Source organism: Haliaeetus albicilla, chromosome W (genome assembly GCF_947461875.1).
Source record: "Haliaeetus albicilla chromosome W, bHalAlb1.1, whole genome shotgun sequence".
In the NCBI taxonomy this organism is placed as follows: domain Eukaryota; kingdom Metazoa; phylum Chordata; class Aves; order Accipitriformes; family Accipitridae; genus Haliaeetus; species Haliaeetus albicilla.
Window position 1 is genome coordinate 19,993,891 of NC_091515.1, and position 13,644 is coordinate 20,007,534.

At 37.1% G+C, this 13,644-nt stretch overlaps 1 protein-coding gene and 1 long non-coding RNA gene across 4 annotated transcripts in view; one reads left to right on the plus strand and one right to left on the minus strand.

The window, feature by feature from the left end:
* LOC138683450 (uncharacterized) overlaps positions 1-13,644 on the plus strand; it is a 630,921-nt gene that overhangs the window by 299,767 nt on the left and 317,510 nt on the right. The window lies entirely within an intron of this gene.
* LOC104318982 (nipped-B-like protein) overlaps positions 1-13,644 on the minus strand; it is a 179,470-nt gene that overhangs the window by 66,356 nt on the left and 99,470 nt on the right. For 2 of the 3 annotated variants that reach the window (XM_069775172.1, XM_069775173.1), the window contains exon 9: positions 5,659-6,291. The exons of the other annotated variant lie outside the window; for it this stretch is intronic. In XM_069775172.1, the coding sequence (XP_069631273.1) occupies positions 5,659-6,291 (633 nt within the window). The remainder of the gene's footprint in view (positions 1-5,658; positions 6,292-13,644) is intronic. 3 annotated transcript variants of the gene reach the window in all.

Sequence of the window (13,644 nt, forward strand, 5' to 3'; positions counted from 1 at the left end):
AAAAGAAAGTAATTTTTCCTAGATAGATGGAAACATTGCAACACTTCATTGCAATTTCTCTAGATAGAAGAGGAATTTCTTCCCTTTACTTTTCTTAAAACACATCTGAAAAACCAAAAAAAGTCCCTCATCTATAGGAACTGAACGTTGCAAACCTGCTTTTTCTTGGGAAAGCTACATGAGGTGCCAATTTCATCCATTATCTAACACTACAAAATGCAGACCTAATGAAAGTTTATATACACAAAATACAGGATACCTGATTCTCACACTGTCCTACTACATAGAGACACAATCATTTATATTTTACACTGTCTCATTTTATCTTCTGGTATTAGTGACTGTAATCTTCTGCAAGATTACTATACAAATGACTACACTCGTATCTCCATTTTTAAGTAAATAAAACCCCTATAACATATTTTTGGAAATTAATGGTAATATACTGGTTATAATTACACATTCTGTCATTTCATTCATTGGCTACATAAAATTAGATGTAAACAAACTATTAATTCTTAATAGTGTTCTTCTGTTAGTTTCCTCTTTGGGGGACTTTTTGGGGGGAGACGGGTAATGGGGAGAAAGGGAGAGGAGCTGGATAAGAACTTAAAAGGTAAGAGAAAAAGTTTACTTACCTATAACTGTAGTTTTGAGTTTTGCTCCGACAGATTCACACTCTTGGGATGTGTTTGTCTGCTGCTATGGGCTCAGAATGAACTAAAAAAGAAGGGCCCACAGCAGGCATCCAAATGCCCCCTAACTGATCCAATTATTAGAAATAAAGTTATTACAGCTTCACTTCTTCCTAATTCAAAGAATCTACAGTAAGATTCCAAAGTGGGTAAAATGGATCCTCAGAGGTAAAATATATAGGGGAAAAAAACCCCACAGAAACAAGTAGGTTTGTCTCATTTAAAAAATGCTTCTAATGCTTTTAAGTTTAAAAAAAAAACAAACAGCCTCCCAATGAAACGGTTAGTGATTAATGATTTCATGACTCTTCTCACAAACTCCAGAGAACAGTGCCTTTTACAAGTAAAAGTAGAACTCCTTAATCTGTTAAGACAGCTGCATTATATAAAAGTGTCTTTGAAGTAGCCTAAAATCTAACAGTGAACACACAATACTATGTATGGAAGAGCTCAAACTAAAATTTAGCAAATCTGAATAAAATAAAAAGCTAAAGCAATTTGAAAAAGAGTCTCTGAAAAAAGATGGGTTGCTTTCTGTTTTTTTTCAAGTAATTTTCAAGGTTATCTTCCCTTTTCCCCTTTCTAGAAGACTCAGAGCTCCTTTTAACATTAATATCTTAAATATTTTTGATTCACAGTATTTGGGGTTTTTAGAAAAGCATGAAAGATCTTGAGGTAGAAACCTTGAACCTGAAAATTAGTTCAGTAGCAGGTCTAAGTCTTTATGAACAAGAAGAACTTAATGTAATGTTCTGGGAAAGGTTTAGACCGAAAGTGACTGACTAGCTTTGAAGTACTTGACTATAAACAAAAATAACCCACTTGTATCTGAACAGTGGCAAAGTATGAGTTAATGCAAAGAACTGAGGTTACCAAAATGAAATTTCTCCCTCAACACCTCCCCCCCCAAGGAAAAAAAGATTCCTGAGAAGAACAGAAATTCCCAGGACATAATTTTCTAAAACTCCACAGGATTCCCTGTACTTTCTTGGTGTAGTCGACTTCAGAATGTGAACTAAGCACAGCTCCAGTTAAGTGAACAAAATAGGTTCAGAACATGGACCTCTGCTTGTTTCGAAAGCATTCAAGAGCACCAAGTAGTACAGGAAATGTGACTACTGGCAGTGATTATAAGAAAGTATGCGTGAAGCTTCATTATTTCTACTTTCTTTAGAAAGGTATCCTGATGTGCCTAAGCAGAGGATGGTTCACTTGTTGTGGAAAAAGATAATCCCTTTCTGTATTAACCCTTCTGAATCACTTTTTTTCAACTCAAATAATCTGAGTGTTGATAAACAATAGCTGGATCTATCTGTGATGTTACACATCCTTTCAAAAGAGAAGATATGATCTAGTATTGATTGACAACTTGTACCTGATGAGGGTATAGAGGCCATTGTGAGGGAGGCAATGGGAACTGAAAACCTGAGGCTTGTCATGTTCCATGGACTTATTTATTTGTTCTGAGGCTATTAAACATAATAGATGTATTAGAATGTAACTTTTGGTGCTGAGTGCCTTGATCTCCAAACAAGAGATACAGATACAGACAAATTACTTGCAAAATTAATCCATACAGAGAGACTTTCTTGATGGAAAAAGTAGGAAGAGGGGATGGACTCTTGTCCTTCCACACAGAGGACAAGGACAAAACCAACTTTTTCAAATTTTGCATGTCTCTATCATGATGAAAAGACCATATAATCCACTTAATCCAAGATCCAAATAGACCAAAAGGATAGAACTATAAAAACAGAGCTCTGAAAAGCACTCAGATATGGAGGCAAAAAGTCTATATTATAAAATCTCTCTTTATGTATATCTGATAGACATTAGGTCAAACCTGCCAGATTTTGCATTAGTGATTTTTGCACTAAGAATTCTTTTTTCAGAAAGCAAAAGCATGACAATCAGGTTCCAGAAAGATACGCTGCTTTTCAAAGAAAGCAGCACTTCTGCAAAACCCTGTGTTAGTTCCACCTCTGGAATGGAGACTGCCTCCTATTTTGAGAGACTTTCTTTGGTGGAAGCTAAATATTTTAACAGTTTTGTTAGAATTAGGAATTTATTACAGAAAGTACTATAATTTCCAAAGGATTCCAATCTCCATTTTTCACCTGTACCAAACATTATAAAAGGGCCTCAGCATTAAAAAAAAAAAAAGACCTTAGCATTGCCTTAAGCAAGTGTAGTAGTTGTATAATTTTTAGCAAGAACCTCCCAAAAAAATATCTCCACCTCTCCTCTGGAATAAACAGTTCCACTGCACTACTGGTTCCCAACCTCAGAAAAAACATGTCATATCCATCCAAAGCCTTATTGTTAAAAAAGAAGCATCTGAAAACCTCTGATGAAGCATAGTACTGTAGAGATTTCATATCTAAAACAAGACAGAAGAGACCACTAATCTTCTATCAAAACTTGCGAGTACAATTCTACTCAAAGTAATTTATGGAAGACAATGTGTGCCTACACAGAGAGTGTAGTGTGACTGTAATATGTATTCCCATGCCTCAATTACAAAAGTAGCAAAGATGCTTTCATGCAGATTTTAGCATGTGCTAGCATCTAGAGTAAGATCTCTATAGGGACGCTTGCTATGTACAGCAGCAGCTAGCACTATACATTCCCATTCTAATTAGATTGAATACATGCTACAATCACACTATTTTCTTGACATAACGTGATCTGAAGTTACAGTATATGTACTAAAATGCACAAATACCAGGTTTTGCATAAATACAGTAAGCAACTTCACAAAAATGAATGACATATTTAGGAGTTACTGGATATATTTCTAACAGACATGTTCCCATAGGAACAATAGAGGAAGCTTCCTCCTGCAGTCACACCAGACCAAATGGCTATAACTAGAACAATCTCAGAGTGTATCAACTTGCAGACATAGTACAAACTTACAAGCAAGGGCAAAAGCGTTACCAAAAAATAAGAATCATATTTCTCCAAGGTAACAGCTTTTCAGGAAATCTGTCCCAAGACTGCTAAAAGTCCTTCTACTCAATACTATTCATTCATGGCTGAAACCTCAGCAGCCAAAGTGAAAAGAGCTGCTGTCTAGCATAGGGGCAACTTACCACCAGTGAATAAATGGTGATCATTTGTCCCAATGTAAGGCAGCAACTCTTGCACCTGATCCATAGCAATTGCAGGAACTCAGGAAGAACTGAGACCTGGCAGAGGATGCAGGTAGAAGGGAAGCATAAGGTTGGAATCCTTATTTGGTAAGACGGTTATTGAGCAGTGGTGAAAGGGAGACATCACATTCTATAAAAATCATTCCTTTCCCCAAAAGAAACAAATTGGAGCCTGCCCATGGCTATGTAATTATGGTAAACAAACTTCACAACTAATGTTCAACATCTCCTGAAAGCCAGAACAAAAGAGAAAGAGTGTTTTAGTCTTGCTCTAAGTGTTTGAAGGCTGCTGTGCACTATCAAAAATACACTGCATTTTTTGAGATGCTTCTCAGCTAAAATGTGCTGGAGAATCTACTCAGTGTGGGGATATAAAAGTAGCTTTTTAAGTAGTAGGAGACAAACTACAAGCTCTCCATAAATAAATTTAAAATTAGTAGAAGAAATGTAAGCAAAGTAACAAATTCCACCATTTCATTAAATCAAAATTAAAGGCAGTAGAGATCTCTATTGAGGTGAGCACCCATTTTCTCCATATATTCACAATGTTCTCTAACAAGACTTGATTTAGTTACCAAATAAGAAATACCTTTTAGTAATTGCAACAAGAACATTTACACATACACACAAACACAACAAACTCTCTCTCTCTCTCCAGGCATTTTTAAAAACAGAAAAAAAATATATCTCTGAACAGGGAGAAAACTTGTGCTCTCTCTGCTGGTTAAAGACCCAAACCGTATGTAAATTTAGTTGCCTGCATACAAGTATGTCCAAAATCGACCATTTTCACCTATGAACTTTCAAAATCAGAATCTGCGCCATTTTCTACTCTGCAAGATTTTTCTTGAGAGTATCTAATAAATTAGCATTATACTATAAAAGATTTTTTCCTCAGAAGTTAAACACAGTGCAGAGGAAGCTTCTGAAAAATATATATGTTAACCTATCACTATGTACTTTATAAACCACATCTCGTCTTCAAGATTTACATGTGAGTTTTGCATCTACTTTTGATATTTCTGAAGCCTAAGACCTTCAAACCAGTTAACAATGGGGGGGGGAGAAAAGAAATCAAAGAGGATAGATTCAATGAAATCAGTTAAGACAACCGGTACAGCTACTGAAGTGAAGAGCAAACATTTCAGAGGCTCATCTGGTTCTGTGCTAGAGACCATATAGATATATGGTAGTTCTCTAAAACTTGTAATACCTACATAATAATGAATATCCAGTTGAACAAACATTGGAGACAATATAGTAGTATATATTACTCAATCATTACAGTGCCTTTAAAAGAACAGATGTGATTTTAGTCTAACACCTCCTTCACATTACATTCAAATTGGGATATGAATAGAAATGGCATAAAAGAGTTTTCCTGTATTTTCTTAAATTAGGCAACATAGATAATTAATTAATAATTCAACTACCAAAACTTATTACAAATTTTTACTTATGGTACTGCTGGGATTTTAGAAACTATAAACAATGTCAATTGTACTTCATTCAGTCTCATGGTTCAAAATAAGTGTAGCTTAAAAAGAATTCTGAAACATAAGAACTTCACTTTCCATCCATTAAGATCCCAAATAAAGAATACCAGATATTAAAAATGTGCATATATGAGAGATTACAGTTCATTGTTGGAGGGGAATGGAGATGAATGTTGTAGAGCTACCTACACTAAGTAAACAGAATTGAACTATGTGACAATGACAGGAAGGTTTATATATATATGGGGTTTATATGCATATATATATATTTATATTATATATATGGTGTATACACACACACAATCCTTTTACCTTTATCTTGCACTTCTTTTGAAAATCGCTCCCTTTCAATAGCTGATTCACGTTCTATCCGCTCAATTTCAGCCAATGCATCCAATTCTACTTCATCATATGACGTTATAGTTCCTTGTTGCGAAACCTGTTGCTGTGTCTGTACCACAGGAGTTTGAGGTTGTTTTTCAGCAACTGAAGTGTTCTGTTGTAAAACAGGCACTTGTTGTGCCTGAAGGAAAGCTGTCTGTTCATGCTGCGGCAAACACTGAGCAGCGTTTAGTGGGCGGTTAACATCCTGTGGAGTAACGGGTGTTTTAGAAGTCTGTCCTGGGTACTGCACATTAAAAGGAATATCACCCTCTGACATACTGCTGTTTTCCAAACCAGAAAGCATATCATCCTGCTGGTCCATATCCGAAGATCTTACACGAGAGAGTCTTAATGTAAGCTTAGTGGAGTCCTTGGAAGGAGAACTAATGATATCATACATTGCAGCTTTTTCAGTCTGGTCTTTTTCATCCTTGCCTAACTTCATTTTCTTTTGTTTCTTTTGCTTTCTTTCTGGAGAATCTAACAATATGTCTGGGGGAACATCTCTAGGTGATGAATAAGGTGGAGGCTGAGACTGTTGGATTAAAAGTTGTCTTGATCCTAGAATAATAATTCAGAAAAACTGAACAGTTATGTTGTTCCATGTTTATATCAAAACACACTAAATATAACCTACATAATTTTAATATGTATTTGTACATATATCTGTGTTCACAAAAGGTCTAAGTGAGATTGGTAGGAAGCACATCATTCCTAGATCAAGATGCAATCCAGATACTTGCAGTGTATTTCCTAGGAATTTTAGCTTTCCAGTGCAGGTAGAGAAGGGATCATTTCAGAGAAGATGGAACAAAAAACCCACCACCAAAAAAAGTATAAATTAAAATAGTACCTGCAGGTTCAGAATATCAACTATTAGAAAATAGTCAATGAAAGCAAGTTCACTAGAGAAAAAGGAAATATCAAAAAGATTCTTAATAAGGTCCAGTGATAAAGACGTAATTATCAGTGTATAGGCATTAGCCATTTCAGCCACACATTTTTAAAGTAATTAAAAAATATATATATATAAAAATCAAAACATACACAACCTCCTTAACTTTGATTCTGACAGTTCATTTTCAACCTTTTTTTTTTTTTTTTTAAATTTTAGTTAAACTCATTCCAGCCTCCCCCACTCATTACTATCTAAAAACCACTAATTGTCTTAGGGCATTTTTCTATCATTTCCTGCCTCATCTCCCCTTTTTTTTCTTTTTTTTTAAACGTATGAATTTTTACTTCTACATGCACACATTTCAGGCTTTGAGTATATCTAGAGAAATTTTTTAAAGAGGACATTTTTTATTAAAAGCATTCTACAATTAATCACATGAAACTTTTTGTTCCTCAAATTAAACCAGCTCCCCATAACTGTTAGCCCAGAAAAAGCTTTGAAAAACAGAGAAGCTTTTCAACCTGTCCCAATTATAATTTTGAGCTATAATTTTTGGCTTAAAAAGGAATACTGGTGTGGGAAAAAAAAAAAGCCTATTGGCTGGACCAATAGGGCCAGCCTCCTCTTGTTAAACAAAGCAAACATTTATCTGATCCCATTCATCCACTGGGGAATACTGATCTTCAGAAAGCAGTGACTGAGATTATTATTAGTCATTCTGTTTTAGGTCATCATAGGTCAATACATCTAACAACACTCAAAAACTAATTGGAATACAAGTCCCCATGTGCTTCATTCAAGATACACCACTAAACAAGAAAGCAGCTTTATTCTTAAGTTTAAATTTCTATCAGATATTTTAAGAAATATTAAGAATCATTAAGCAATGTACTGACCTGTAGATGAAAAAAAGAATGGATACCTCTAGCAAAGCTTCAATTCAAATGAAAGATGTGCCTTTACTGATTACTTCTTTGCACAGACTACAATACTTATTTGCTCTCCCTAGTACATTCTGTGAGAAGTCCTATAACCTCTGTATGTAGAGCAGGGTATAAAATGGGTTTATCTTACCCTTTCTTGACCATCAGCAACAACTCCATATTCTGCCAATAAAATCCACAATGTTGGGAAGCCCTGTTTTGACTCATCCTGATTCTCAAGATCTCTCACTACTCCGTTTCCCCTCCTCAAATTAGACACCACACTCAATCACTAGTGCTGAAGACCTGGCTACACCCTACAAAGATCTCTCACTTGCCTTCCACCAGAGATTCCTATTCTTGTGATGCCCCCTCCACACACACACTTCTCCTAATTACTGTCTATTTAGACAATAATTTACAAGATTGTCTCAGTGTAATGTATAGCAGAAACTGTTAGCTACTAATTTCTTTTAAGGCAATGACTACCACTCACTGGAAATACAGGCTGCATTTTTATTTCTACAAATATTAGAGGCAGCTCAAAACTTTTCAAAGAGATCTTGCTGACATCTTACTCTTACATTTTCTCTTCAATGAATACTTCTGAAGTTGCAACAATGGAACGTTTACCATTTTTCACAGTTACACTTCAAATAGGGGACAGATTTGATTCTCCCTTGTCCTAAACTTTTAAGTAAATTTGACAAGATTGTTCTGATTTGTATTCATTTGGTATTTCTCATGCTGAAAAATAACACTGCAGCAACAGATAAGGTGGTTCTTTTTATCTTTGGGTAGACTTGAGGAAGTCAGAAGGATTTCAGTGCATTCCATTGAACATACTTAGAATCCAGTAAATAAAAAAAACCAAAAGTAAAGTTTTCCCTCTCCTAGGCAGCACTACAAATAGCTATTTGAAAGTATCTTCCTCCTGAAGGAAATTCCTGAAAGGTGTTGATAGTAAGGCCTATAAGTTGCATTTTAAGAGTACATATTCTGGCAATAACTTCACATATTTCTGAAATGTCTAATGATGGCTAAGCCTCTGGCAACAAAGGGGCTTAGAAGCTACAATACCTATGTACTGAGGTGAAAAGAAATTGAAAAAGATGAAGCATTCTGTAACAGTTTCATTCTACCACAGACATTAACAGTTTTGAATAGGTATCACACATTGAACATGTACCACATTCTGTTGGATGCTTAGACTTCAGACAAAACATCACCCATTATACAGAGAGAGTTGTGCCTATTACTGTTGAAGTCAGTCTGGAATATTTCCTACAGGAGAAGGCTTGAGCCATTATACGTCTGAGAACAAAGCTCTTACAAGACTTGCTGATAACAGAAGAAATGTTTTTATGGAAAGAATACACAGACAGACAGGTATGATCTGTTTGCTGAACCAGTCAAGATTCCAAGGCTGAGAAGGTCTGTTCTACAAAATGCTATCAATGTAGTAAATCATATAATGATCTTTGGAAATTATCTTTGGGAATGAAGCGAATTTCAGAATATTCTTTTAAAACAGAGAAATATGTAGGCAGATTTTGAGTCTAAATCTAGGGCTGTGTGGTAATTCAGGAAAAAATAACTGACTTTCTGTAGCTGATCTTCCATAATATCAGTAAAAGAACTTTGTCCAAACTCTTTTTGTGTGGCAGGAACATGCAAAACTTGTGAGAGAAAAATATTCTCCACTGATTTGGGAAGGTCACTGTATCATTACTGAATAGGAAATACTGATGGTCATCCAGATAATGCCAAATGTAGCTGCGAAGCAGGTAACATCATAGGAAATAAAAGCCTCTACAGAGATCAAATACACCCATCAACAATACCTCCATATTCTTTCAGTAACAATCATCCTGACTATCCATGATAATCTGGGATTGGTTCTCTGTACTAATTAGTTTTCCTATTGATTCCTAGTGGTAGATGGCACTGAGTATGGAAGAAGTTTTATCAACTGCTGTACCGATTTGCAAACACTTTTTTTTCTGTGACTCTTGACTGATTTCCTATCATATCCTTTATAATGCAAGCAACTATAACATGCATTGCATTAACAGTAACTTAGCCTTCTTAAAAACATAAAGTTTCAAAAACACTTCTTGTTTGTTTACCATGGAATAGCTTCACTTGCTCATTGTACATCAGTAACTTGGGTAGCAAACAAATAAGTTTCTGTCTAGGGGATTCCACACATCACTGACATCTAAATCTTACAGTTTCTGTCTGCATACTTTCTAATTATGCCACAATACTCTGCACAGAGCTGTAAGAGAAACCCCTCCTTGCCCTCTCAGCTACCTTTACAGAATAGGTATGAGGCTCTGGGTATGGTAGACGAAGCACATGATGAGATAGATGAGGAGGAACCTATGCAAGTACTCTCACCAAGGTCAGATCAACCAACTCCTCACAACAAGACCTGCATTAAGAACAGCACGAGAAGAAACAATGGCGAGTTATGGTCATCGGTGACTCCCTCCTGAGGGGAACAGAAGCACCCATTTGCAGCCCCAACCCTCTTTTCAGGGAAGTTTGCTGCCCGAATCAGGGATGTCACCAGATGACTGATGAGCTTAGTACAGCCTTCAGACTATTATCTACGCCTGCTCTTTCATGTGGACACTAATGACATTGCAACAAGAAGTCCAAGGTCGATTAAAAGAGATTTCAGGGCCCTGGGAAGAATGCTAAAAGATTCAGGAGCGCAGGTAGTGTTTTCCTCAATCCTCCCAGTAATGGGGAGAGACTTTGGAAGAAACAGACAAGCCCAGGATATCAATACCTGGCTCCAGGACTGGTACTTCCGCCAGAACTTTGGGTTTTATAACCATGGAACAGTCTTTGAAACACAAGGTATGCTGGGGCCTGACAGGATCCACCTGTCCTGATGGGGGAAACACTTTGCTTATAAGCTGGCAGGACTGACTGAGAGGGCTTTAAACTAGAATCGATGGGGGAAGGGGATACCATCAGGAGAGCTGAAGGTAAGCCAAGGGTTGGCATAGCATCCCCTGAGGGTGGCAATGCTAGTGGGAACATTTACACTGCTCCAGGGAGCACAGAAAGTTCAGGAGCACATCTGAAATGCTTTTATGCCAACACACACAGTATGAGAAACAAACAGGATGAACTGGAAGCATTGGTCAGTTCCCAGGGCTATGATGTCATTGGTATTAGTGAGACTTGGTGGAATAAGTCCCATGACTGGAGTGCTGGGATGGAGGGCTACAGGCTGTTCAGGAGGGATAGGCAAGGCAGGCAAGGTGGAGGAGCGCCACTGTATGTAAGAGAGAGGTTTGACTGCACAGCCCTTACAGTTAGTGATGATGTGGTTGAGACCCTCTGGGTGAGGATTAGAGGGATGGAAAACAAAGGAGATGTCATAGTGGGTGCCTACTACTGATTGCCCAGCCAGGATGACAGCACTGATGAGTTATTCTATAGGCATGTCCTGGGTTCAGCTACGATAGTTAATTTTCACAAGAAGCTGGGAGGGGGCACAGCCAGGACAGCTGACCTGAACTAGCCAAGGGCATATTCAATACCATATGATGTCATGCTCAGTATATAACTGGGGGAGCTGGCCAGGGGGAGGAGGGATCGCAGCTCGGGAACGGGCTGAGCATCGGGTTCTGGGTGGTGAGCAATTGCATTGTGCATCACTCGCTTTATATAGTCTTTTATTAGTATTATTGTTATTATTATTTCTTCTCTCCTTGTGTTGTCCTATTAAACTGTCCTTATCTCAACCCACAAGGTTTTACCTTTTTCTTCCCATTCTCCTCCCCATCCCACCGGGGGGGGGAAGAGTGAGCTGGGCTTAAACCACGACAAGGAAATTAGGAGAAATCTCTGGATCAGTAGCCCTTGTCCTTATGGAAGATTTCAACTTCCCAGACATCAACTGGGAATATCATACTGCTGTGACAAGCACGTCTGGGGAATTCCTGAAGTTTGTGGGAGATAATTTCTTGACACAAGTACTCAGGGAGCCAACTAGGAAAGATGCCCTCCTAGACTTGTTGTTTGTGAATAGAGAAGGACTCATGGGAGATGTGATGGTAGGTGGCTGTCTTGGCCACAGTGATCATGAAATGGCTGAGTTTAAAATGTACAGTGTACTGAGAAAAAAGGTCAGCAGAGTTGCTACCCTGGATTTCACGAAAGCAAACTTTAAGCTACTCAGGGAGCTACTTAGCAGTGTCCCCTCAGAATCTGCTTTTGAGGGCTTAGGGGTCCACGAGTGCTGGTCATTTTTTAAGAACCCCCTTTTAGAAGCACAGGAGTCAAACCTGGATGCAGCATTCCAGACTTTTTACTGAAAAAGTCTTTTGAAAGAGAGGCTTTAATGAATGCATATTTTCTACATGTGGATTATTAGACTTCACGTCTGAGTAATTATTCTGTAAATAAGTTCTTGAGGGCAGAAGCTGGAGAAGGAAAAGACTAGAGTATCCATATTGCACTCATACTGATGTTTGTCGGAAAAAGCTGAGAACCTGGTGATGACAGATCCTGAGGAACATTTACACACTACTGCCAAATATTTTAAGAGACTGCAAGTTACAATGTGTAAATGGAAAAGTCTCATTTGATTTAATACAATCCTATTTACCACCTTCACATAAATGGAGTGTTTTCATGAAAATGGGATCAGACAAATTCACTCTGTAACCCTGGCTAAACCAATCTCAGAATTGATAATAATCATCTTGAGAATTTGTGCCTCCAGCAGATTCAAAAAGGGAAAAACAGTCCCTTCAAAAGGATGGTAAAGGACTGCCCAGAGTATTATATATAGTCTGTATGATTTAAGTACATACTAGAAGAACAATTTCTCTATAAGGATTGAGATAATAATAAAGAGGTAGTATTCCAAAGTGAATTTGTTAAGAATAAGTATCATCAAATCAAAATAATTTTATTCTGTAAAGCAATAGGTCTTGTGGATTAAGGAGAACTGAGTGTCATGCCTGGACTTTAGCATGGCTTTCTATATAGCTTCTCATAACAATTTCACTAACAAGATGAGGAAGTATGGTCTAGACAAAAATACTGCAAAATTGCAGTATACACTATTGCAAAATTGTGTTCAGAGTATCAGTTGTTCTTGGTAAAAATGGGTGAACAGAATATAGGTGAACAAGTGCAGCTTTCCAGAGCACTGTCTTAAGAATAGTAGTATAAAATATTTGTCATCAATAACTTTTCATGTAACAGAATTAGAGAGTATTTTATTAATCTAAAGATCATAACGAGCTTTTGGTGTTGAGTGTTTGAGAGAGAGGCCCACAACTGCTTTTAAAAACAGAATCAAAATTTACAGTTTTCTTGACTAATTGCAGCACAAACTTTTTATTCATCTGAGAAAGAGAAATTTTAACAACATGAGAGGAAGATAGATAAGCTCTACGGAAAAACAGCAATATGTTTATAACAGCTTGCAACACAAATCTGAGTTATCACCAAAGAGCAGCTATATTCATATATATCAGTAGTATCATACAAGGTCGTCTACAGTACTTTTCTGACTACTCATCCTTCTAAGTCTTCAAGTAGAGTTGCATCTACGACTTATGGCAGTACAACATCAAGACAAATGCAGACCAATTAGAATTCAGATAAAAACATCAGAGAATTAAAATCTCAGAAATTATTACTTATGTAAAGATGATAGAAAGAAACCACGCTGTTCAGTCTGTAGAAGATTAGATTAATGCAAGACACGATAACATTCTTTGATATGTAAATGATTGCTATAAATTTAAAAAAAAAAAAAAGGGATGTGAATTGTTTTTCCTTGCCTACTGTAAAGAAGTCAAGAAGTGTCATGCCTAACAGCAACAAAAATGATTCAGGCTAAGCATTAGGAGAAAAGCTTTCTAGCACTAAGAATTTGAACAGGTTGCATGGCAAGAGTAAGGAAACTCTGTTACTGACATTTTCACAAAAAAAAAAGATGGAAGTTATTGGGAGTGATACTGGTACAGCTCATCCAACATGAGGGTAAGAAGATGGGAAGCCCCCAAGCCTTTTCCTGCTGTATTTTCTAAAATCACAGAATCTTCCTCTGGA